This window comes from Oncorhynchus keta, chromosome 30, assembly GCF_023373465.1.
Source record: "Oncorhynchus keta strain PuntledgeMale-10-30-2019 chromosome 30, Oket_V2, whole genome shotgun sequence".
In the NCBI taxonomy this organism is placed as follows: domain Eukaryota; kingdom Metazoa; phylum Chordata; class Actinopteri; order Salmoniformes; family Salmonidae; genus Oncorhynchus; species Oncorhynchus keta.
The window spans coordinates 51,281,546-51,306,186 of record NC_068450.1 but is presented as its reverse complement, the minus strand read 5'-3'; the positions used below and the strand labels follow the sequence as shown (position 1 = coordinate 51,306,186).

Below are 24,641 nucleotides of genomic sequence, written 5' to 3'. Positions count from 1 at the left end.
CCTGACTACCTGTTATCTCAAAGCACAACCATAATGTGCCCTTTCTGGTATTTGAACAAGCAACGCTCTGTGTCAATATGCTGTTGCTCCCCCTGACAACCTGGGCATATTGCTGTGCGCTGCCTGTTTATGACCAGACTGTTGTTAATTTTCAAGTGAATCAGTCAGAACTCAGCGCTTGTAGTCTCCTCGGCTTTGAATGAGTGGGGAAAATAATAATAATTAACACTGTGTTAAAAATAATAGGCTTGTTAATAGAGAATGAATGATGGTCTGTTGTCTTATGTTTGTCTGACATACCTTACTTCATTCTACCCTGCAGGAATGCATGGTTTAGGGGTAATGCCAGGCCTCCCAGCAGTCCCTCCATTACCCATGCCCCCTATGCCAGGGGTGGGTATGTCCCCCCCTCTGGTGTCGTCGGTGCCCCCGTCTGTACCCCCCATGGCCAACGGCGCGCCAATGACTGGCTTCTCCCACCAAGGTAGGGCCCAATCAGAATTGTCGTTAGACACGCCACTGAATATTCAAAGTGGAGTTCTAGTGAATGACAGTGAAGCCCTCTGGCAATGTTTCGGAGCATCTCACTTTGTTGATTTAATCCTTACCTCACTAACAAATACCTCTTTTGTTTTTTGTGATTCCCCCTTTTTATATATATATGTGTATATATATATATGTATATGTATTTTTTTATCTCACTCTTTCTCTCCATCTCTGTCTCTCAGCCACGACACTCAACAAAAGCTCTTCTTTCAACCGCCCGGGTGCCAAGCTGCAGGGCCAGTCTTTTGAGACCTCTAGGTGAGTCACATGTCACCCACTTGGAAGAATGGCCCCTGCTCACTGGGCTCGAACTCAAAGGGACAAATGTGGCTGTGTTTGTGCTTAGACTGCTGCTGCATCTAATTTTATCAAGACACTTGAGTCTTAAATTTTTTTTTACACACAACAGGCTAGCTCATTAGAAAGCCATCATCACATCACTTAGCGATGAGATCCCTCTGTTAAAACGAGAGATGCACAGGCCACGTCCCGTGTCGTCAGTTGGAGAAGAGCAATTATTCTGTCCAGACTGCTTTGCTTTCTAACATGACTTAAAAATAACTTAATGTTCAAGTTTCAAAGTTTATTGCACATTTTTCAGAAGTTAACCCTTTACACTTGTGGAAGTTGGCCCCTAGGGTTACGTTGAAATGTTTCTTGCAGAAGAAATGTGAAAATCATGTACATAAGCATGGTAGCAATTGAAAGGGAACCGTTTGGAGATTATGGGTAAATCATTAGACCAAAGTTGAGAACACACACACGAGACTCAGTCCAAACATTACACTGTTGATTTTATGTGCATTTTACATTTTGTACTTTTCACTGCATTTGTTGATAACTAAATGTGAAAATACTCTGGATACATTCAGTAACATGATAAGAATATTCTTGTTAAATGTGGGGGTAGGTGCAACATAAGACGAAACATTTTGAAGGGTTTGAGTGAGAAGACTAACTGGTGTCTCCCAGTGACCACACACACACCTCTCTAAAGTGTGCACATTTCCTAAGTTATTTCAACGCACTTTTATGACTCAAAGAAGAGTCTTCAGCTATAAGGTGCTTTAAAAGAAATCTCTCCTAGCTGTGCCGTTGAGGAACTAGAGCAAGCACACTTGTTTGGAAGAGCCCCGCGTCCTTACACTCAAACAATTAGTTGTTTTAAGCAATCCAAAAACAAACCATTTATAAATTGCAATCTGGGTCAGGAGGGAGAAAGCTTGTTCTCTTGCCAACCTGACTAACTAAGATGTGAAAGCCTAACACTGTACGATCGTATTTTATAAGGCAATTCCGAGAAACAGATTGTGTAATTTTGGTGCACATAGGAGTCATGGGGGTATTCAGGTGTGTGTTCCACTGCATTTTTTTTTCTCCACAATATACATTCTGTTCAGAACAACCCAGGGTATGATGCCATGTCGTCTTGTAACTGTGCATCAAACATAGTGATCATAAACGTTGACACTGTATATAACATGAGTTTTATGATGAAATGTAAAGTGCACATTTGGACTCGAGGGTGTTTGGCTTGCTTGTATGACATCAAAGCTGTATTTCTTATCCTCGACCTCTCATCTTTCTAAATCCATCGAGTCTTCTTCATTTACAGCATTTCCCTGACTCTTGACAACACAACATTTGCAAAAGTTGCCCAATTAGTGGGAGGGATGTGGGGCTCAAGTTCAGAACGTCTGTCAGTCAAAACCCATACAGCGCAGTGATGCGTAAGAGCCTGAGCTCTGATGTTATTTATAGCATGTTACTATACAGCAACTGCGTTCCAATTTAGGCGCTTATCAGTGTCCAAATCTGCCATTTTCAACCCGTATACGGGTACGAGTGTAAAGGGTTCAAATTGAAATTTGTCTGTGTCTTAAAGGCATTTACCAACTGGCTCATGCATAGACCGCACAGCAAAAACACACAACATGTAACACAACGGTACGATAAAAAAACAAAGAATAGATACAAAGAAACATACAAAAGACGCTTTTAATAAGAGAAGACTCCCCCGCTCTCCATTTTAGCTCCCCTGTGCCCCCCCAGCCCCCTATTGACTGGGCTGTTCCCAGCTCGTCCCGGCTAAAGTACCGGCAGCTCTTCAACAGCCACGACAAGATGATGAGCGGCCACCTCACCGGTAAGACCTTGTCTGTCAACAATACTCATTGCGGTTTATCCAATCCACTTCAGCGGTTTCTCAGAGCTCATGTTTTTATCCTTGTCTTTCAGGACCCCAAGCAAGAACCATCCTGATGCAGTCCAGCTTGCCCCAGACCTCGCTGGCGTCCATATGGTAAGAGATGGGAGCGGAGCCAATACTTAGGATACTTGGCCACTAATTCCTCTCTGTTCTCTGACTATTGCTTCTCTCTGCTGACTCTGGGTAGAAGTTACCTTTAGGCACAGATCTAGGATCAGCTTAACCATCAGATGGCAAAACTAATCGTATCAGTTGGTGTTTAGGAGGATGAAACGCAAAACTGGTTTCGGATCAGTTGTCAGGGTGCTCCTAAACGACACTTGTTTCACATTCCTCGACTCTGCTAGTCACAGGACAGGAAGTGCATGGCTGGCGGTAACACGCCACGTCTTTCTCTCTCCCCCTCTCCCTGCTTCTCTATAGGAACCTGTCGGACATCGACCAGGACGGCAAGCTGACAGCCGAGGAGTTCATCCTGGCCATGCACCTGATTGACATGGCCATGTCCGGCCTGCCCCTGCCCCCTATCCTGCCCCCAGACTTCATCCCCCCACCTTTAGGTACAATCCACTGCTCCCTCTGTGCCTGGCAATGCCCCTTAGCTCTACCTCTGTCTGCAGAGTATGCATTGATACCAGCACTTACCTTAGGCATTTTTGTCTTTATTGATGTTATTGCCCCACACCTCGGCCAGGGGTTTTTCCGTGACCTGACAAGAGTCCTATTTTTATATCTGGGTCATAGTTTTAACTATCAGTCCATCAGTCTATATTGATCCCATTAGGAGTTTTTCCTGGTCAAGTCACACGGTCAGGAAAAACTCCTGGTCCTGCCCATCCATGCTCCATATGAGGTGCTGTAAGTCAGTGAGCTGCTCTGACTGACTGATCTGATGTTGTCCGTCTCCAGGAGGGTGCGTAGTGGTAGTGGGGTGTCTGTCACCAGCCTGCACTCCACTGACCAGCGGGTCCAAGAGGAGGCCGAAGAGGAGCAGGAGAGCGAGAAACAGAAGCTGGAGAAACGTAACCACTCTTAAATTCATAGACAGAGCTATGGATGCAATGACTAACCATCCGTGGGATCGAAATGATAGATCTGAAGCTATACAGTGTTTGTTTACAGTTACGTTGTTAACGAACAGTGGAGCAAAACGAGCTCCTATTTTGGTTTCGGGTGCAGTTGAACTAAGCTCACAAGCATTTGTTATATTCTTCTAGAATCTATGGCTATGTATCATCAATTTTAAAGTCCAAAAATGTATGTACCAATCCCTTTAAACACACAGCAAAAAGCTCCTTTATAAATATAAACAGCTATATAAAAATGGCCCAAGTTTTTTCCAAGAAATGCCACTGAAAATTAGGCAACAGGGCAAAATATGTCCCCTATTTCTCTCTCTGACCGCTCTATCTTTGTCTCTGACCCCTCTATCTCTGTCTCCCTCCCCAAAGTGACTTTCGAGGACAGGAAGCGGGAGAACTTTGAGCGGGGCAACCTGGAGCTGGAGAAGCGTCGACAGGCCCTGCTTGAGCTGCAGCGCAAGGAGCAAGAGCGTCTGGCAGCGTTGGAGCGCGAGGAGCAGGAGAGGAAGGAGCGCGAGCGGCTCGAGCAGGAGAGGCGGCGGCAGCAGGAGCTCGAGAAGCAGCTGGAGAAGCAGAGGGAGGTGGAGAGGCAGCGCGAGGAGGAGAGACGCAAGGAGATCGAGAGGAGAGAGGTGAGGAGGGGTGGTAAGGAGGATGGAGAAGGAAAATAGGTTTAAGGAGGACAGTGAGGATGTATAAAGAGAGGCAGAGTAAAGAGGTTGAGAGGGAGGAGGAGATGTAAGGGGAAAGTGAAGAACACATGAACCAATGCAGTGTGTGTGTATATTAACTATTCTACTACTATGTTGTATTTTTAAGATAAATTCACTCTCGTTTCTTATTGTATTGCTTTATTACATTTACATTTACATTTAAGTCATTTAGCAGACGCTCTTATCCAGAGCGACTTACAAATTGGTGCATTCACCTTATGACATCCAGTGGAACAGCCACTTTACAATAGTGCATCTAAATCTTTTAAGGGGGGTGAGAAGGATTACTTTATCCTATCCTAGGTATTCCTTAAAGAGGTGGGGTTTCAGGTGTCTCCGGAAGGTGGTGATTGACTCCGCTGTCCTGGCGTCGTGGGGAGTTTGTTCCACCATTGGGGGCCAGAGCAGCGAACAGTTTTGACTGGGCTGAGCGGGAACTGTACTTCCTCAGTGGTAGGGAGGCGAGCAGGCCAGAGGTGGATGAACGCAGTGCCCTTGTTTGGGTGTAGGGCCTGATCAGAGCCTGGAGGTACTGAGGTGCCGTTCCCCTCACAGCTCCGTAGGCAAGCACCATGGTCTTGTAGCGGATGCGAGCTTCAACTGGAAGCCAGTGGAGAGAGCGGAGGAGCGGGGTGACGTGAGAGAACTTGGGAAGGTTGAACACCAGACGGGCTGCGGCGTTCTGGATGAGTTGGAGTTGTTATTGACAGGGGGGGAGACAAGTGTAGAGAAAAGGGCATTGAACCCAGGTCACCGGCAGGAACTTGAATATGTGCATAGATCTGGAAGTGTTACCACTCGACCACGGCTGGCTCTGCACTATTTCTGCGTACACAGTATAACATTCCCTCTGGCTAGGCGGCGAAGCGGGAGCTGGAGCGCCAGCGTCAGTTGGAATGGGAGAGGAACCGCCGGCAGGAGCTGCTGACCCAGAGGAACCGAGAGCAGGAGAACATTGTCCTGCTCAAAGCCCGCAAGAAGACCCTGGAGTTTGAGCTGGAGGCACTGGTAAAGACAGACACACAACATTATAACTTTAGTAAAGATTACTTTGTTATTTTGAAGAAAGGACAATAAGGTATGATAATTAGTTTCACCCTCCCTCCCCAGAACGACAAGAAGAGCCAGCTGGAGGGCAAGCTGCAGGACATCCGCTTCCGCCTGTCTGCCCAGCGGCATGAGATCGAGAGCACCAACAAGAACCGCGAGATCCGCATCGCTGAGATCACCCACCTACAACAGCAGCTGCAGGTACGTACACACCTTGTGTAACACATAGTCCCCTCCATAATTATTGGGACAGCGAAGCATTATTTCTTGGATTTGAAATCAAACAATGATTATGAGGTTGAAGTGCAGACTGTCAGCTTTAATTTTCATCCTTTATCAGGCGAACCGTTCTAAATTACAGCACCTTTTGTACGTAGTCCCCCCATTTTGTGGACAAGGTCACTTGTATGTACAGTTGAAGTTGGAAGTTTGCGTACACTTAGGTTGGAGTCATTAAAACTAGTTTTTCAACCACTCCACAATTTTCTTGTTAACAAACTAAAGTTTTGGTCAGTTAGGACATCTACTTTGTGCAAGACACAAGTCATTTTTCCAACAATTGTTTACAGACAGATTCTTTCACTTATAATTCACTGTATCACAATTCATGTGGGTCAGAAGTTTACATACACTAAATCGACTGTGCCTTTAAAAAGCTTGGAACATTCCAAAAAATGTCATGGCTTCAGAAGCTTCTGATGGGCTAATTGACATAATTTGAGTAAATTGTACCTGTGGATGTATTTCAAGGCCTACATTCAAATGCAGTGCCTCTTTGCTTGACATCATGGGGAAATCAGCCAAGACCTCAGAAAATAAATTGTAGACCTCCACAAGTCTGGTTCACCCTTGGGAGCAATTTCCAAATGCCTGAGGTACCACGTTCATCTGTACAAACAATAGTACGCAAGTATAACCACCATGGGACCACGCAGCCGTCATACCGCTCAGGAAGGAGACGCGTTCTGTCTCCTAGAGATGAACGTATTTTGGTGCGAAAAGTGCACATCAATCCCAGAACAAAAGCAAAGGACCTTGTGAAGATGCTGGAGGAAACGGGTACGAAAGTATCTATATCCACAGTAAAACGAGTTCTATATCGACATAATCTGAAAGGCCACTCGGCAAGGAAGAAGCCACTGCTCCAAAATCGCCATAAAAAAGCCAGACTACGGTTTGCAACTGCACATGGGGACAAAGATCGTATCTTTTGGAGAAATGTCCTCTGGTTTGATGGAACAAAAATAGAACTGTTTGGCCATAATGACCATCATTCTGTTTTGAGGAAAAGGGGGGAGGCTTGCAATCCGAAGAACACCATCCCAACCGTGAAGCACGTGGGTGGCAGCATCATGTTGTGGGGGTGCGTTGCTGCAGGAGGGACTGGTGCACTTCACAAAATAGATGGCATCATGAGAAAGGAAAATTATGTGGATATATTGAAGCAACATCTCAAGACATCAGTTAAAGTTAAAGCTTGGTCGCAAATGGGTCTTCCAAATGGACAATGACCCCAAGCGTACTTCCAAAGTTGTGGCTAAGGTGTACAGTCGTGGCCAAAAGTTTTGAGAATGACACAAATATTAATTTTCACAAAGTCTGCTGCCTCAGTTTGTATAATGGAAATTTGCATATACTCCAGAATGTTATGAAGAAAAGTCCCTCTTTGCCATGCAAATTAACTGAATCCCCAAAAACATTTCCACTGCATTTCAGCCCTACTCTGCAAAAGGTACAGGGATTGGACTGCTGAGGATTTGTTTAAAGTCATTTTCTCTGATGAATCCCCTTTCCGATTGTTTGGGGCATCCGGAAAAAAGCTTGTCCGGAGAAGACAAGGTGAGTGCTTCCATCAGTCCTGTGTCATGCCAACCGTAAAGCATCCTGAGACCATTCATGTGTGGGGTTGCATCTCAGCCAAGGGAGTGGGCTCACTCACAATTTTGCCTAAGAACACAGCCATGAATAAAGAATGATACCAACACAACCTCCGAGAGCAACTTCTCCCAACCATCCAGGAACAGTTTGGTGACGAACAATGCCTTTTCCAGCAAGATGGAGCACCTTGCCATAAGGCAAAAGTGATAACTAAGTGGCTCAGGGAACAAAACATCAATATTTTGGGTCCATGTCCAGGTCAATCCTCAATAGGTGGGTAGACAAACAAAAACCAACAAATTCTGACTAACTCCAAACATTGATTATGCAAGAATGGGCTGCCATCAGTCAGGATGTGGCCCAGAAGTTAATTGACAACATGCCAGGGCAGATTGCAGAGGTCTTGAAAAAGAAGGGTCAACACTGCAAATATTGACTCTTTGCATCAACTTCATGTAATTGTCAATAAAAGCCTTTGACACTTATGAAATGCTTGTAATTATACTTCAGTATTCAATAGTAACATCTGATAAAAATATCTTAAGACACTGAAGCAGCAAACTTTGGATATTAATATTTGTGCAATTCTCAAAACTTTTGGCCACGACTAAGTAAACTTCCAACTTCAACTGCATATTAAAGTAGTCGAAATTGAAGTATTGGGTCCCTTATTCATAGCACGAAAATGACTACATCAAGCTTGTGACTCAACAAATTTGTCGTATGCATTATCTGTTTGTTTTGGTTGCGTTTCAGATTATTGGCTGGACACCGTATATTATTATAAAGCCAAAAGAAAAAATTCTTCAATGTCCCAATAAGTGTGCAAAACTGTCATAAAGGCAGAGGCTTTGAAGAATCTAAAATATATTTTGATTTGTTAAACTTTTTTTTGTTGGTTACTACATGAATCCTTGTGTGTTATTTCATAGTTTGGATGTCTTCACTATTATTCTACAATGTAGAAAATAGTTTATTTTTAAACAGAAAAACCCTTCAGTAGGTGTGTCTAAACTTTTGAATGGTACTGTATATACAGTGCCTTCGGAAAGTATTCAGGCCCCTCGACCTTTTCCAGATTTTGTTACGTTACAGCCTTATTCTAAAATGGATGAAATAAATACAAATCCTCAGCAATCTCCACACAATACCCCATAATGACAAGGCGAAAATAGGATTTTAGAAAAGTTATTATTTACGTAAGTATTCAGACCCTTGCCCATGAGACTCGAAATTGAGCTCAGGTGCATCCTGTTTCAATTAATCATCCTTGATTTTTCTACAACCTGTGGTCATTTCATTTGATTTGGACATGATTTGGAAAGACATGCACTTATCTCTATAAGGTCCAACAGTTGACAATGAATGCCAGAGCAAAAACCAAGCCATAAGGTCGAAGGAATTGTCCGTAGATCTCCGAGACAGGATTGTGTCGAGTTACAAATCTGGGGAAGGGTTGCAAAAAAGATTCCCAAGAACACAGTGGCCTCCATTCTTAAATGTAATAAGTTTGGAACCACCGAGACTCTTCCTAGAGCTGGCCACCCAGCCAAACTGAGCAATCAGGGGAGAAAGGCCTTGGTCAGGGAGGTGACCAAGAACCCAATGGTCACTCAGTGGAGATCGGAGAAGCTTCCAGAAGGACAACCATCTCTGCAGCACTCCACCAATCAGGCCTTTATGGTTGAGCAGCCAAACGGAAGCCACTCCTTAGTAAAAGGCACATGACAGCCTGCTTGGAGTTTGCCAAATGACACCTAAAGACTCTCCGACCATGAGAAACAAGATTCTCTGGCCTTATGAAACCAAAATTGAACTCTTTGGCCTGAATGCCAAGCGTCACATTTGGATGAAACCTGGCACCATTCATAGGGTGAAGTATGGTGTTGGCAGCGCCATGCTGTGAGGATGTTTTTCAGCGGCAGGGACTGGGAGACTAGTCAGGATAGAGGGAATGATGAACGGAGCAAAGTACAAAGAGATCCTTGATGAAAACCTGCTCCAGAGCGCTCAGAATGTCAGACTGGAATAAAGGTTCACCTTCTGAGCGACCCTAAGCACACAGCCAAGACCATGCAGGAGTGGCTTCGGGGACAAGTCCTTGAGTTGCCCAACCAGAGCCCGGAGTTGAACCCTGTCGAACATCTCTGGAGAGACTTGAAAATAGCAGCGACGCTCCCCATCCAACCTGACAGAGCTTGAGAGGATCTGCAGAGAAGAATGGGAGAAACTCACCAAATACAGGTGTGCCAAGCTTGTAGCGTCATACCCAAGATGACTCAATGCTGTAATCGCTGCCAAAGGTGCTTCAACAAAGTACTGAGTGAAGGGTCTGAATACTTATGTAAATGTGGTATTTGTATTTTTTTTATATGTAATAAAGTGGCATATAATCAATTTTAGAGTACGGCTGTAACGTAATATGTTGAAAGGTCAAGGGGTTTGAATACTTTCTGAAAGCACTGTATATGTAGCCTAGGCCAACTGATGGTATACATTTGGGATATATCGTCCCCACAACTGTCCCGGAGTCTGTTTTGGAACAGGCTTTTTCTTTCTCACACAGAACGACAAGCTGACCAATAGAAGAGGTCAACTTTTCTACTATGGGGGATATTGGATTTGCCAAGGCTAGTGATTTGCTGTTCGTTTCTCTTCTTGTTGGCTCAGGAAAAGTAAATGTGGCAGTTGTTCTAAGTTCGCATTGGACTTTGTCTGTAAAAATGATGCACGCCGTTGCATGTTCTGTTAATATGAATTACCATAATCTAAATGTGATTTCTGTCATATTGAGCACCGTAGGCATTTGCCCTAATAATGTGACACACCCAATTCATATGGTTCTGGTAAATTTCCAAAATATCCGTTAAAATTAACATGCTGCCAGTCAAATGTCCGGCCCCACATTTTCCTAATGGAAACACACACACACACATAGACACACAGACACACAGACACACAGACACAGAGAGAGTGATGCCTCAGGTGCATCTTCCACCCAAACCCTATACAGATTTGGGGTGTGACAAATTGACAATTTTGCTTGACGTTTAAACAACCATGCTTTTATCGGTTTTCGGTTAAAAAACAATAACAAAAAAAATCATAAGATTCAACGTGAGTTTACAATGCAGAATAATGGTCCTGTTACTCATGTATGACCGCTAGGGCTGGGCAATGAAGTTATATCTACCACAACCCTTTACAGACAGAACACAGCTACAGTAACATGTTGATAGCGGACATTAAAATAAAAAAAGACCAAATTCTACTCCGGGATAAAATGTTCAGCATTTTTTCCCCCACTAGCAACAATAAATGTTGCTGATTGATTGATGTGTTGTTTTGTTTATGGTATGGTAGCCAGATGTTTAATTTCTACTAAATGTCTTGGTAGGTCACTTCTTTAGGATAGGTTAATCAAATCATCTTGAGCTGCAGATCAACAGTTCTGGTTGCCTTGTGATGGACGTTAGTCCTGCTTCAGAAGCCTTCATTTACACACGACTAAAATACCTGTTAATATCTCCAGAGAAGGTTTAGCGTTTAAAAATCCGTAGTGTAGCCTACACAGACAGACATGCCGTAGCCGAGGCGGTTTCAAGGGGCCACATTCCATTATGTCTGAAAAGTATCATCGATAAAGGCTACCGGTAGCCTGCTGTAATTTCATATTATGAGGCCATCTGAAATGCAACAGACCGAAGACTGAACACACACTTGCATCATTTGCAAAGACACAGAGCAAGCAGCCCAGCACGAGGTAGAGAGAGGGAGAGGTGGTGCAGGCAGAAACCTGCTCATATGTTTTGGTCATCTGCATCTCGTAATGTCTTTCCTTGCAAATTCACCAAAGTAGCCTAAAGTTTGCCTCTTCCTCTCTGGCTTTATTTGAATTACACAACCTTCCCAGGCCTTTATAGCCTATTGGCTATAACACACAAAATAGTATGTTTTGTGATAACTGCACTGAGATTTTAAGTGGGGGGATCACATTGATGTTGACGTTAACGTTAAGGATCCCAAATTCGTTTTAACGTTTAAACATTCACAGATGCAGTTTACCTAAGACTTGCTGTTGCTTTGTGTGTCGTCCCCAGGACTCTCAGCAGTGGCTCGGCAGGCTGATCCCTGACAAACAGTGTCTAAACGAACAACTCAAACAGGTTCAACAGAACAGCCTGCACAGTAAGTACTGCTTCATTACCTCAGCTCCGCACATCTTTAGGGAATAGGGTGCCATTTGGGACTCAGACTGTGTACTATATGCTTTGCTATTAGAGATGGCTTGTGAATTCTCTGCTATGTCCATGCAATATTTCCCCCATGTACTTGCCATAAATTAGTAGTTAGCTTTAGCTTGATTGCTAGTTTGTCCTAGCTATGCTATCATACTGTACATGGGTAGGCCACATTGGACTGACTTATAACTTGTACTACAGTGTTTCCCCTGCTGTAATACAGATGTGGAAGTTCCCCCCCACCTAGCACCTTATAAAATAATCTGTCCTATTAGTTTTAATTGACAATCTGTTGCCTGGGGGCCTTTGTACCCCACCTGCAAACAAAACTAAGGGAAAGACTGACTGCCACACTATACTTAAGCAATAAGGCCGGAGGAGGTGTGGTATATGACCAATATACCACAGCTAAGTCCGTAAGCACAACGCAGCGTGGAGTGCCTGGATACAGCCATTCGCCGTGGTATATAGGCCACATACCACAAACCCCTTAGGTGCCTTATTGCTATTATAAACTGGTTACCAACGTAATTAGAACGGTCTGATATACCACGGCTTCCAGCCAGTCAGCATTCAGGGCTCGAACCACCCACTTTATAATAACCTATTACGGCGCTTGCTCTCTGGGTCATATTCACTTAGCTCCAATAGGAAATGCTTGTTTTAGTTTTCTGCTGCAAAAAAATATTGCTACGCTGGGCACTAATAAATACAACCTCGTCCTTGTCCAGGAGACTCCCTGTCGTCGCTGCAGAAGGTGGTGGAGATCAAGGAGTCTAGTCGGCAGCAGCTGAGAGAACAGCTAGACACCGTGGAGAGAGAGACCCGCTCCAAGCTGCTGGAGATAGACGCCTTCAACACCCAGCTCACGGTACTACTACTCCCTAACGGACTCATCTTACTAGGTTCAAGACGAGGGCCCGTTTCTTTAAGGCTAAGTTCATCGTTAGAACCTCCGTAGGAGCATCGTTAAATCTCTGAGCTGTTTCTCAAAACCGCTGTTAGTAAAGTTTCACTTGAAAGCGCTCGTTATTTACCGACTGCCCCAGACCACTCGTAGAACAGCACAGTGCGTCATTTTTACCCTTCTGCGTCCCTTTATACACACAATATCTCCAGTACACATGGAATCAAGATGTTGATCTGTCTCTGTGGCCACAGCTAACTTCAGAGGGAAGTTGACTAGAAAATAGAAAGTTGTCAACGTTTTTGCAATTGTTACAAACAAGTGAAGGGAAAAAATGCTTTGAATGAACACCGAGATGACTGCATTAAAAGAAGATACAGTTATGGGCCTATAGCCTGTAGTTCAATCATAAGCTGTTGAAATCAATTTCATGTTCAATCAACGAGTTCTGTTTTGCGATGCTAATTTTTGTCTCAATATATTTCATACCGTGTAACAACACGTGCGCAATGATGTACCAAATCTGTGATTAATGCATTATTATAGGGTTGGCGTTAGAATAAACCGCCTCAATATTTGCAGCCATATAGGTGATGATATCTCTCTAGGTGCAGATCTGCTGTCAGTATTGTGGAATAATTCTAATGCTAAAATAAGATTTTGAAAGGCGAAAGCTGATCCAAGAGCAGTATCAGTACCGACGACACACTTATGAACATTCTCTACGTGGTGTTTTGGGAAAAGCATGTGACATCTTAGGCCGTTTATAGGAACAATGCCTCGTTAAAACACTTGGAAGCTTAAGTTCCATCGCTATCGGGAACCACGGCCCTGGGCTCTCCAACCCTGTTCCTGGAGAGCTATCCTCCTGTAGGTTTTCGCTCTAACCCCAGTTGTGACTAGCCTGATTCAGCTTATCAACCAGCTAATTATTATAATCTGATGCTCTAGATTAGGGTTGGAGTTAAAACCTCTCCAGGAACAGGGTTGGAGTGCCCTGTCCCTATCTCCTGTTCCCAGTGGATAGACATATCCCACAGAGCACAGACAAGTGACCAACAACGGATTTACAGTTCTTCTCATAGGGGTGAATCCCAACTACCACAAGTCGAATTTTCACCATGCATTGATTCAATAAGAGACTAAATGAAAATCTTACTTAATAAATGGAAGTTAGGATTTGCCCCATATGCTCAGTTTAACAGTTGACAGTGTACCATTTAAAACACTGACTTCCAGTACTTTCTTTCTGCCTAACGATGCCTTTGCATCTCTTCGTGTTGTCTTTGTGTGTTGGGGCGCCAAGACGATCAGAGGGCTTGATGATATGTGTGTCTGATGATCCCCCCCCTTTTCATTTCAATGTGATCTCAATACTTTAGTCCTTTCTTTTCAACCAAAACCTTTTTAATTGCTCCACATACCACATCAGGGGCCCACAATTTCAGATACACAGTACAGTGCATTCCGCTTATAGTGAATGAGGTCCTAGAAATGTTATAGTGATCCAATTGCCATGTGTGAAAGTGATCACTACATGCGGAGTGCACTGTAGTGGAGTAGGGGGAAATTGCCTGAAGACACTGATCTTGTGTCAGTTTTGGATTGGGGGAAGGGGAGCTGATCCTAGGTCTGTTATCTAGGGGAAAACGTGAGGGTTTACACTGTTATTCTCTCACTGTTTCTGACTGTTGCTCACTCTGTCGCCCTGCCCGCCATCCACCATGCCACCCCAGTCTGGTCTGTTTGGCTGACCTTTTTTCCTGTGACCTCTGCCCTCATCTCTCCGTCCAGTCTCTGGCTGCGTTCTATCAGGGCCACACTGCCCGGATAGAGGGCCTCCGTCTGAAGCTGCTGCTGGAGGAGCAGAGGGGGCGACAGGTTGTCCACTCACCAGCACTGCTGCCCCCCGCAGGGCATTCTATGGTAGTGCATGCTGGAGAATAATAACCAATCAGAATAACTCCGTGTGCTGCTGCTGCTGCTGCTGTTACTAAGCAGATTTGAAACCCAATGCTAAAGAAGGAAGAAAGTTAGACCCATGTCACACTACAAGGCCAACCGGAACTGTACTAGACTGGCTCAATTTTACATTGTCCTGTCAAAGCACGGTTCCAGAAACTATGATGGATGCGTAACCAAGCCTAGTGTAGTATGGTTCTGCACGGGTAGGCTCCGCTGGGCTCAGTAGTGTGATGGGTATATTAGACTCACCCCGTGCCTGTGGTAGGCTGTGCTGCTTCCGACCAGTGTGGCCCTCTTCCCCACAACATCCCGGGGGCTCAACCTGGGGAATCAATATATGGTTAAACTGTATGTGGGTTGCTATGGTTTGACGTCGGACACAGCCACATGGGGCTGTTGGGGCACCTAACTCAAGGCGCCAGGTCAGGGCTAGGGGTTGAGTCTGATCTGGATGTGTACCTGGGTCGTGTTCATTAAGCACAACGCAATGGGAAACAAATGTGCTTTTCTTATTGGGCAGGTAGTCCCTCCCTTTTTCAGTCTGTTTCTTTCTGTTTGGTGCCTAATGAACACGACCTTGTTGTTGACCTCGGTGGCACTGCTGCTGTTCTATCTGACCCTTGACCTTGGGGTCCCTGTGTGTCTCTTTTCAGTCCGAATGGGGCTCGGTTGACCAGACGCTGCTGGACTGTCTGTCGGCTACCCTGGCCTGTTTGCAGCGTATAGACGTCTACCTGCAGGTGTCCCTTCTGCCTCCCCCTCTTCCACCACGCCCTTCTCCCCGCGCTCCACCACCCCAACCCCTTTACCACTCCTCCGCTTCCTTTGAAGGGCTGGTCAAAGCAAGCCTTGCTGCCCTTCCTCTTGAGCGTCTTTAGCTTTAGCCTCGGTAGCCCTGCAGGGAGTTAATAAAAGCCAGCCGCTTCCCTCCTTCAGCTGTCCTCTGGGAGGTGCTGGAGTATATCTCTCATTGCCTCCTAAACCCTCTAGACTAGGGCTCAATAAAATACTAGCATACTATTTAGTATGCATTGCCAAGACCAAAGTCAAATGGGTCACACTCGGTAGTATGCAAGTGTATACTGGGAAACAGCTCCGGTCAATGTTGTTAGCCACCATGTGCATGAATCTGGTTGTTTGGCTATTTCATTTTATTAAATCGAATCAATTACAATTTTATATTTTTCAGCTCCTTGAGCTTTGAGTTGACAGGCTTTGTAGTTTTGGTTACGGTGAGAGGACAACATTTTACCTCTTTGGTATTCCCAAAAACTTTAAGACCGACTTTTTTGTTAGGTTGGAAAACATCTGTAGAATGCACAAAAAGACTCCTAAGGCAAAAGACTCCTGTCTTATTGGAATGAAATGAAGTGCCTTTGATTAATTACATGGCAGGAGGACAAGATTTAAAAACAGCACACTCGACCGACATTTTGCGGCAGTACAGTCCTTCTACTGGGTGAGTGGCCACTAGCGTTAGGGATGTATTTATTTAAAAGTGAATTGAGGTGTAGGGTCTACTATTTTGGGAGATCAAATCCATATAGACCTAGGCTAATTGAAGACTTGGTACAGTAAAGAAATATAGAACAAGGTAATGAACAGAGTAATGTCATTTATCAATAGATTGAGGCAATATGAAAATTATCCTCAAGTTGTTAGTGTGAGACTATTTAAAGAAATCTTCACAGGTTCTCAGTCAGCCGTGGGTCTCACCATTTTAACAGAGGACTAAACAAATATACCTTTCTTGAACGTACCTCACTCTCTCCAGCCCCATGTGTTGATGACACCCCAACTTAACATATGAGGGTGAAGCCCTTGGTTGCATGGTGTTTCACAATGCATGGGTCATCACAATCTCAACCTACGAGCCTGGTTAACTGAGGGCTGTGGTGTGTGTGCAGTGTGCTCTCTAACACCGGACTACATTACCCAGCAGTCACTCTGTCCAAATGGGCCATAGTAGCAGTCAGGACCAAAAGTTCTCAAGCTCGTTTGGCCTTAATGTGTGATCTAAATATATGTCGAATATCTATTCCTTGTATCAGATATGGACATTAGATTATTCCTCTGCTTAATGAAGATATCATTTAAATTGGATTTTCATCTAATCTAAGATTAATTGATATTGATAGTTATTCCTTCAGGAAAATCAAGTCCTCAGAACTTAATTCCCTGCTCAGACTGTATATTAAGACTTTCTTAACCCTTTAGAGAGGATGGGTTTGAATTACGTCTAGCTATGATCCTTGTGAATTTCCCATTCAACTCTTTTGACCAAACTCCATATCAGACTGTGCTTTTGAGAATCATAGTTTGGCTCAGATTTCTCCCAGGACCATGAATGATCTCTGTGATTGGTTGGTACCACTTGGCTTTAACCAGTAGTGTTTCCATTTGGTGCTCAAACTGGAGCAGAGCGTAGTTACCACTAGACGGTGATCTTAGGTCAGTTTTAACCCTACAAGGTTAAGAATAGGATTGGGGAAGATTAAGCTGATCCTAGATCTGTACCTAAGGGAAACTTCACCCCGGAGCTCTGAAACACTACAGTCTTCCAGTTCCAGTGGTGTCTGTGTTTCCATAGTACCCAGGGCTCGTTTAACCCACCCTCAGTGGTTCATGTGCAGCGCTTGCCAGACTACGAAAGCTGTCCAATGAATGCACTGTGGCGGTGGCCATGTTTTGTGCAAGTGTGTCAGCCCCAAAAGTCCAACCAAACCTACATTTCAGTAGTAGCCCATAATTAATTGGAGAAACACAGAGATGAGATTAAATGGAGGGAAGCAGTAGACTAAACACAGACTTTCCATCAGGTAACTGAGCCCGGCTGGAATCATAATGGCGCTTACAGGGCACAAAATGGCCGACGCCTCATTGTGACGTGAGTGTTGTGTTGAGTCCCGGCGATCCCGCCCACACTTCCCCTCACCGGTCCTCCTCTGTCCCACGCTGCCTTGCAGGAGCTCCGAGAGATCCACAGCAAGCAGCAGAGGCAGAAGCAGAAGGATCACCTGGAGGGAGAAATCAACATCCACGCCATCGCCCAGGAGAGGGCCAAGTCCGCCGAGCTCACAGATGGAAGGTGTGTGTGATTGTGTGTGGACACCATATGTGTGAGCGAGCTGCTCCTATGTCCTCTCAATCTGCATGGGTTACGCGGATGCAGCCCCATCACTGTGATCCAGTCTGTTTACAGAGTTTACCTCTGGCACACCCCTTTCCTCTCTCCAGGTTGTCTGCCACTGACGAGGGCCTGGCGTGGCAAGATGAGGGCACGGTGGAGGCCCCCACCCCGCCCCCCCAGCCCTGGATGAAGCGCGTGAGTGAGGAGGGGCACACTAAGAAGGACATGCAGGACAAACTCAACCAGCTCTTCATGCAGCAGCCTGAACCAGGGAAACTCATGAATCAGAGCCAATGGCCCACGGGCGGTACGTCTCAAAAATAAAATGTATTACAAAGAAGGCTTGAAAGAGCATACAGTAGAACATTTACAAAAAACGCAGATTTCTGGACTGACCAGCAATATCGAACTGGGACAATTAAATCATACCACAAATATGTGTACTGTAAGGTATCTGAATAAATGATTAGAACATGCATGTAGATTCAATTCACACAATTTAAGATTTTGTGTCAAGTTTGATGCAGTTTTTAAGTAGTCACGAGTATTTCAGTGTTTCCGAATGACATCCATTCCAAACATCTTCAAATGTCAGAGGTCCTACTGTAGACGTTCTAAGAACGTTTGAATGTACCTGGTTCCGTGTGTGGGGGAAAGATGTGACCATGTCCTGTGTTCCTCTCCCCCTTCCTCGTCTCCTCCCTGCAGACAAGATCCCGGTGACTGGGTTCAACCAGGACAAGGTCAAGGTGGTCTTCTACCGGGCGCTGTACCCCTTTGATGCCCGCAGTCACGATGAGATCACCATCACCCCTGGAGACATTGTCATGGTGAGAGGCAAGCTGTCAATCACTCCTGCCAAGCACCATTTGTGTGTGTGTGTGTGTGTGTATGTTATGGATGTTTTATGTGAAGTGATTAGTCTATATGAACGAAGGAGTGTGTGGTTGAGTGAGTGTGTGTGTGTGTGTGTGTGTGTGTGCGAGCGAGTATTAACTTTTGCCTCCTGACTCTCTCCCAACTTTGCTCACTCTACCTGAAGGTGAAAGGGGAGTGGGTAAGTGCAGGTCCACTGTCCAATCAGCTGCTCATCTGTGATCCCAACACCTGCTCTCATTTGTCCATCTCATCTTCTGTCATCTCTTCATAAGCACTTAAAGAATTGAACTGTTGGTTGCATGTTTGTGGTTGTACATCCATTATATGGTCAGTATACTCGGAGGATACACACTTGTTCTCAAAGGGCATCTGATCATACATCTATACAAGCGTGCCTCTACGTTGTATACTGGATAAAGCATCTTGTAAGCTGCAGAGAGTGAGACGTTTATACAGACACATTTGATCCCATTTCACCGAGTACTCCTTCAACAAAGCAGTCCCAAAGCCATCCACTGTCATTTTTATCCTCTCAGCTTATCTTCATGACCATCCGCATGCTTGGAAAGGAAGAGGTGATATTCGACTTGTCTTGTGAATCGCAAACATCCATTCCAAAAGTGGTCCAACCACTCTGTCGTATGTTTTAAATAAGGAATAACCAAACATGGCTGGGCAACCACAGTCCACAGGATTTATTGTAACCGCTCTTCATTTATTTTTACCACGATTTATCAATCTAATCCTGTATTGGCTTGACAGTATCTTGGTCCAGACTACTCGCCTCAGTTGGGGTCCATTTCAACTCACTAAATTCATTAATTTCCTCATTGCTTTTCAGCAAATCTTTTCAGTACATGTTCCTAATTTGAAATAGAATTGATCCTAACCCTGCTGTCAGCTATGAGCCTGTAGCTGGTTAAAGGAAAAGGTCCAACGGATTGTGTGATCCCTGAGGACTGGGGTTGTGGGTTGTTCTTGGCATAGAAATATAGTTACTAGAAGATAAACTCTATTGCCCACCCGGTCCACTCATTACAGCATGACTTAAATGAGAATATTTCTATAGTCTTCGATGGCTCTGTAGTGCTATGATGGTGAACTGACCTTTGACCTTCAACCCCCAGGTGGACGAGTCCCAGACAGGTGAGCCAGGCTGGCTGGGCGGCGAGCTGAAGGGGAAGACAGGCTGGTTCCCTGCCAACTACGCTGAGAAGATCCCAGAATCGGAGGTTCCCATGAGCCTGCGGGCCAGTGCCGCCACCACGGGCGCCGCGCCCAAACTGGCCTCACGGCTCACACCCACCGCCGCCTCAAACACACCCACGCCACCCAGCCAGCCAATGGCAACCCCTCCCCCGGTGACCGCTCCCCCTGCCCCCGGTCCCTGCCCTGGCCCTGGTCCCGCCTCTTCCTCGTCCTCGGCATCAAGTAACTGGGCAGATTTCAGCACCACGTGAGTGACAGCTCCAACCCTTCCTCTCACACAGCACTCAATACAATATAATGCAATATAATACAATCCAAGTGTTTTTCAGTCATAGTCTTACATACTCCAAGTTATTATTTGAAGAGAAATCAGAGTTTGAGTTGGTAAACTGTGTGTTCCTCTCTGCTCAGATGGCCGTCCACCAGCTCTGTGGAGAAGACTGAGACTGGGGAGGGCTGGGACGCTTGGCCCACCCAGCCGTCTCTCTCTGTGCCCAGTGGGGGCCAGTTGCGCCAGCGCTCTGCCTTCACCCCCGCCACTCTCACTGGCTCCTCTCCATCTCCCGTCCTGGGACAGGTACAGTCGTTTTTAGAATATATATTTATTTATATTTAAACAGGGAGTCACAATGAGACCCAGGTCTCTTTTACAAATGAGCCCGGCAACATACAAAAATGCACATTAAATACAAAGTACACATATCAGTCTTATAGATAGTAATAATAGTAATACATTTCATTGTAACACTCAGTTTAGACCACACTGAGGAGCACAGGAACATGTCATCTAGGTCCTAGCAGGAGAATGATATTGACTCTACCTGAAGCAGTGCGGTGGCACTGTCAGATGAATGAAGAGCAGGACTTATAAACAGCACATAGAGATTCTATAATACATTTCTTCTCTTCCTATTTCTCCCACTCCCCATTTTTTTTTCTCTCCTTTCTTTCCCTCTCAGGGGGAGAAGGTGGAGGGTTTGCAGGCTCAGGCTCTGTACCCGTGGCGGGCCAAGAAGGACAACCACCTCAACTTCAACAAAAGCGACGTGATCACAGTGCTGGAGCAGCAGGACATGTGGTGGTTCGGCGAGGTGCAGGGCCAGCGGGGCTGGTTCCCCAAGTCCTACGTCAAGCTCATCTCGGGCCCCGTACGCAAGTCCATGAGGTGAGGAGGATGAAACTGTCCCTCCCCCATAGTCACATTTATCAATAATATATTTTTATATAACTGTTACTGGAGTATTATTATTAACCCAAACAATTATTTCTAGTCATGTGTTTTAATTGGACCCTTATCAACTAGGAAAGATGCTTTTGCGAGGGTGACCTGTTGTGCAGGATAACTGCAGCAGGGCTGCTCAACAATCTTCCTCGACATCTAGCGTCCTGTAAGTTTTCAGTCCACCTCTAAACTAGCATACCTGATTCTGCTAGTTAAGGTCTTGTTGTGCAACTAGTAAGTAGAATCAGGTATGTTAAATTAGGGTTGGACTACAAGACGGTAGATCTCCAGGAAGAGGGTTGGGCAGCCCTGGACTACAGACTTCAGCCAACTTCCAAGTAAATCCCAACTTGATTTTGTCTAGGAGGGAGCAACATGGCTGCCATGGAATGATGTGACATCATTATGCTTTTTTTTATTGAAACTTCAATGGCCAAGTTCTCTGTTGTGCATGGCTTTAGTCCCTCCCCATCTAGAGTTATTGTTATATAAGCCACCGGCTTGGCTCTCTGAGTGAATGTTTGCCCTCTCTCTGGTGCAGCATTGAGTCTGGCTCGTCCGACAGCCCGCCCACCATGAAGAGACCCACTCCGTCCCCTACCAAGACCATGGACCCAGGAGAAGGTGGGTGATGGGCCTAGACACACACAGAGCCCAGTATAGCGTTGGAATCCCTTGCGGTGAGACTGCCACGTCCATTTGCAATATTACAAAAACAAATCAATTACTTCAAACAATGAGCACTGTTGTTTTTTTCTCTTGACATCATTGCACATGCGATAGAACAGCAGAGTATGTACTACAATTGTTTTTTTTTGACATGACGCTGGATGCTCATGTCCTTTTTGATAAGCAAAACAAAAACAATAACAAATGCGCCTGGGGCAACCAGTGGCACCGATTCACCTGTCGCGGATCTCGGCTTTAAAATACTCTCTCAGACTATGTTCCACACCATACATACAAAATAACTTACACCAGAGTTTATCATGGAACACAGCATGTTCCAGTTACTCTACCCAATTTAGATTAAATCCTGTGTAAAAAAAAAGTGTATGAACAGACCCTGTAGCTCAGACATGTTGTGTTTCCCAGAATACATAGCCATGTACACCTACGAGAGCAACGAGCAGGGCGACCTGACCTTCCAGCAGGGCGACGTCATCGTGGTCACCAAGAAGGAGGGCGACTGGTGGACGGGCGTGGTCTCGGGCAAGACGGGGGTATTCCCTTCCAACTACGTCAAACCCAAGGACTCTGAGGTAACTTCTAGGAAACACTCCTCGCTCACACGCTTTGTCAAGTCGTTGTGTGGCGATTCATAAACTCTGCGATGCAGTCCTGTTTGATCAGCTCTCCCAGTAAAACCAAAGCTCTCTCCTTTAAAAATAAATATAAATATTTGAGTTTTCTTTTTTAGGTTTCAGACATAAACAACAGTAGGACAATAAATTATTTTGCCGCATGTTATTACGTACACATATAAAAATATACTTTACACGTTCCATTGCTCTCCTAACATTAGCGAACGTTCACGTTGAACATAAAACAAATAGAGTATGCTAGCTGGCCAACATTAGCTAACGTTTCACGAACTGCATGCCTTGTATAACACACCTCTGTGCTTCCAGTAAAACCAGAGCTCTCGGTCTTCCCTCTAGGGACTGGGACCCGCAGGGAAGACGGGAAGCCTGGGGAAGAAGCCCGAGATAGCCCAGGTCATCGCCCCATACACGGCCACGGGGGCCGAGCAGCTCACCCTGGCGCCCGGCCAGCTCATCCTCATCAGGAAGAAGAACCCGGGGGGCTGGTGGGAAGGGGAGCTGCAGGTTAGAGGACCATCTCTCAACACTACTCACCACAAACAAACCCCACACAACACTTACTTGAGACGTCATAGCAGATGTTTTAAATGCTAAGTTGTGTTCATATGTAGACATAGATGTGCCATATGTAGACATAGATGTGCCAATAATTGTCTTAATATATAATATAATACTAATATACAAGGTGATATGGTAATTAATACATAGACAGTGATGTAGAAATTACAATACAGTAATGTAGATTCATTGTCATCCATTCATTTGCTTTAAACACTAGTGAAAGGGAAGATGTTTCTTACTGTTAAAATGATCTTGCTCTGCCCCTGTGGCCTCTCCATACTCACAAGTCCTCTCATTGGTCCAGGCCCGGGGAAAGAAGCGGCAGATTGGCTGGTTCCCGGCCAACTACGTGAAGCTCCTGAGCCCCAGCACCAGTAAGACCACGCCCACAGAACCCACACCCCCCAAGCTGCCAATGCCCAGTGCAGGTAGGGGCCAGGAGCAGGGACCTGGCGGGGGCCCGCCGGGGCCTTGGGGCCCCTCCTTGACTCAACATATGACTGGTACTAACACTGTGTCTGTACAGACATTCTCTGAACTTTCATGTTATATTAGCATCCTTGATAATACCATTATTTCCTGTCATTATTTCCTGTCATAATATTCTTTCATGTTATAGGAACATTCTTTACAATAACATTCTTTATAATAACATTATTTTCTGTTGAAATAATAACATCCTTGTAATTACATTATTTTCTGTTATAGTAACTTACTTTACAATAACATTGTCATTATTAGTAACAAAGGACTGTGTTGTGAAGAAGGCCTGTTAGTACCTTTTTTAAGGTCCTGTCCAGGAGTAAGTCCTCGCCCCTACACCCCTAGTCTCCTGTGTAGATCTGAGGGGATTGGATAGGTATAATTCATTTGATAGTAACGCGACCTTGCCCTCTGATAAGCTATATGTAGACTTTACTCCATAGTAGCCTATATAATACCCATCCAATCCTCTCAGATCCTAAACAAGAGTTTTGTGCCTTGTTCGACATTGTCGACTGGTTTGATCTACAAATCGCCTTGTTTGCATCATTGATGTTGAATATTTATTAGATCAATCAGTCGGTAACAATTTACCCACAATGCCTCACAGATTTGATCAAACACTGCCTTTAGTCCCTTTTTTTGTGGACTGGGCCTAAGTCTATTTATTGTATGGCCGTCTGACTGACCCTTCACTTGTATGTGTGTGTGTGTCTCCAGCAGTGTGTCAGGTGATTGGCATGTACGACTACATGGCGCAGAATGATGACGAGCTGCCCTTTGGGAAGGGCCAGATCATCAACGTGCTGAGCAGGGAGGACCCTGATTGGTGGAAAGGCGAGCTGAATGGTTCCGTGGGCCTCTTCCCCTCCAACTACGTCAAACTGACCACCGACACAGACCCCAGCCAACAATGTGAGTGCACACACTACTACTAAAGTCGTCCTCTCACAGTCACACCCAGCAGTTTGAGTACATACTGCACCCTTCTCTCTCTCTCTCTCACACACACACACACACACACACACTCTCACACACAGTCACATACTCACGCACCAACATGGGTCATAACGAGTACTGTGATTACATTCCTTCCTCTCTCTTCCACACACACACACTGTGGACTCCTGCTTTGTATAGACGTGACCGTCTTGTATCCTCTCACTCTTTTCGATACCCAATTCATTTCAACTAAAACCCTCGGAAACCTCTGGAATCTAATCAAATGAGACAGTGTTTAA

The 24,641-nt window shown here is 45.1% G+C and overlaps 1 protein-coding gene across 1 annotated transcript in view; it reads left to right on the top strand.

Annotated features, from left to right (window-relative positions):
* The window catches only part of LOC118363685 (intersectin-1-like), a 63,409-nt gene that overhangs the window by 22,279 nt on the left and 16,489 nt on the right, over positions 1 to 24,641 (top strand). The window contains exons 6-28 of the mRNA XM_052488513.1: positions 323 to 484; positions 729 to 804; positions 2,580 to 2,692; positions 2,785 to 2,848; positions 3,179 to 3,313; positions 3,662 to 3,777; positions 4,207 to 4,469; positions 5,409 to 5,558; positions 5,661 to 5,801; positions 11,579 to 11,666; positions 12,451 to 12,590; positions 17,558 to 17,679; positions 17,829 to 18,028; positions 18,430 to 18,551; positions 18,764 to 18,778; positions 19,728 to 20,056; positions 20,221 to 20,386; positions 20,769 to 20,974; positions 21,573 to 21,655; positions 22,127 to 22,293; positions 22,693 to 22,860; positions 23,222 to 23,420; positions 24,121 to 24,315. Of these exons, the coding sequence (XP_052344473.1) occupies positions 323 to 484; positions 729 to 804; positions 2,580 to 2,692; positions 2,785 to 2,848; positions 3,179 to 3,313; positions 3,662 to 3,777; positions 4,207 to 4,469; positions 5,409 to 5,558; positions 5,661 to 5,801; positions 11,579 to 11,666; positions 12,451 to 12,590; positions 17,558 to 17,679; positions 17,829 to 18,028; positions 18,430 to 18,551; positions 18,764 to 18,778; positions 19,728 to 20,056; positions 20,221 to 20,386; positions 20,769 to 20,974; positions 21,573 to 21,655; positions 22,127 to 22,293; positions 22,693 to 22,860; positions 23,222 to 23,420; positions 24,121 to 24,315 (3,420 nt within the window). The remainder of the gene's footprint in view (positions 1 to 322; positions 485 to 728; positions 805 to 2,579; positions 2,693 to 2,784; positions 2,849 to 3,178; positions 3,314 to 3,661; positions 3,778 to 4,206; positions 4,470 to 5,408; positions 5,559 to 5,660; positions 5,802 to 11,578; positions 11,667 to 12,450; positions 12,591 to 17,557; positions 17,680 to 17,828; positions 18,029 to 18,429; positions 18,552 to 18,763; positions 18,779 to 19,727; positions 20,057 to 20,220; positions 20,387 to 20,768; positions 20,975 to 21,572; positions 21,656 to 22,126; positions 22,294 to 22,692; positions 22,861 to 23,221; positions 23,421 to 24,120; positions 24,316 to 24,641) is intronic.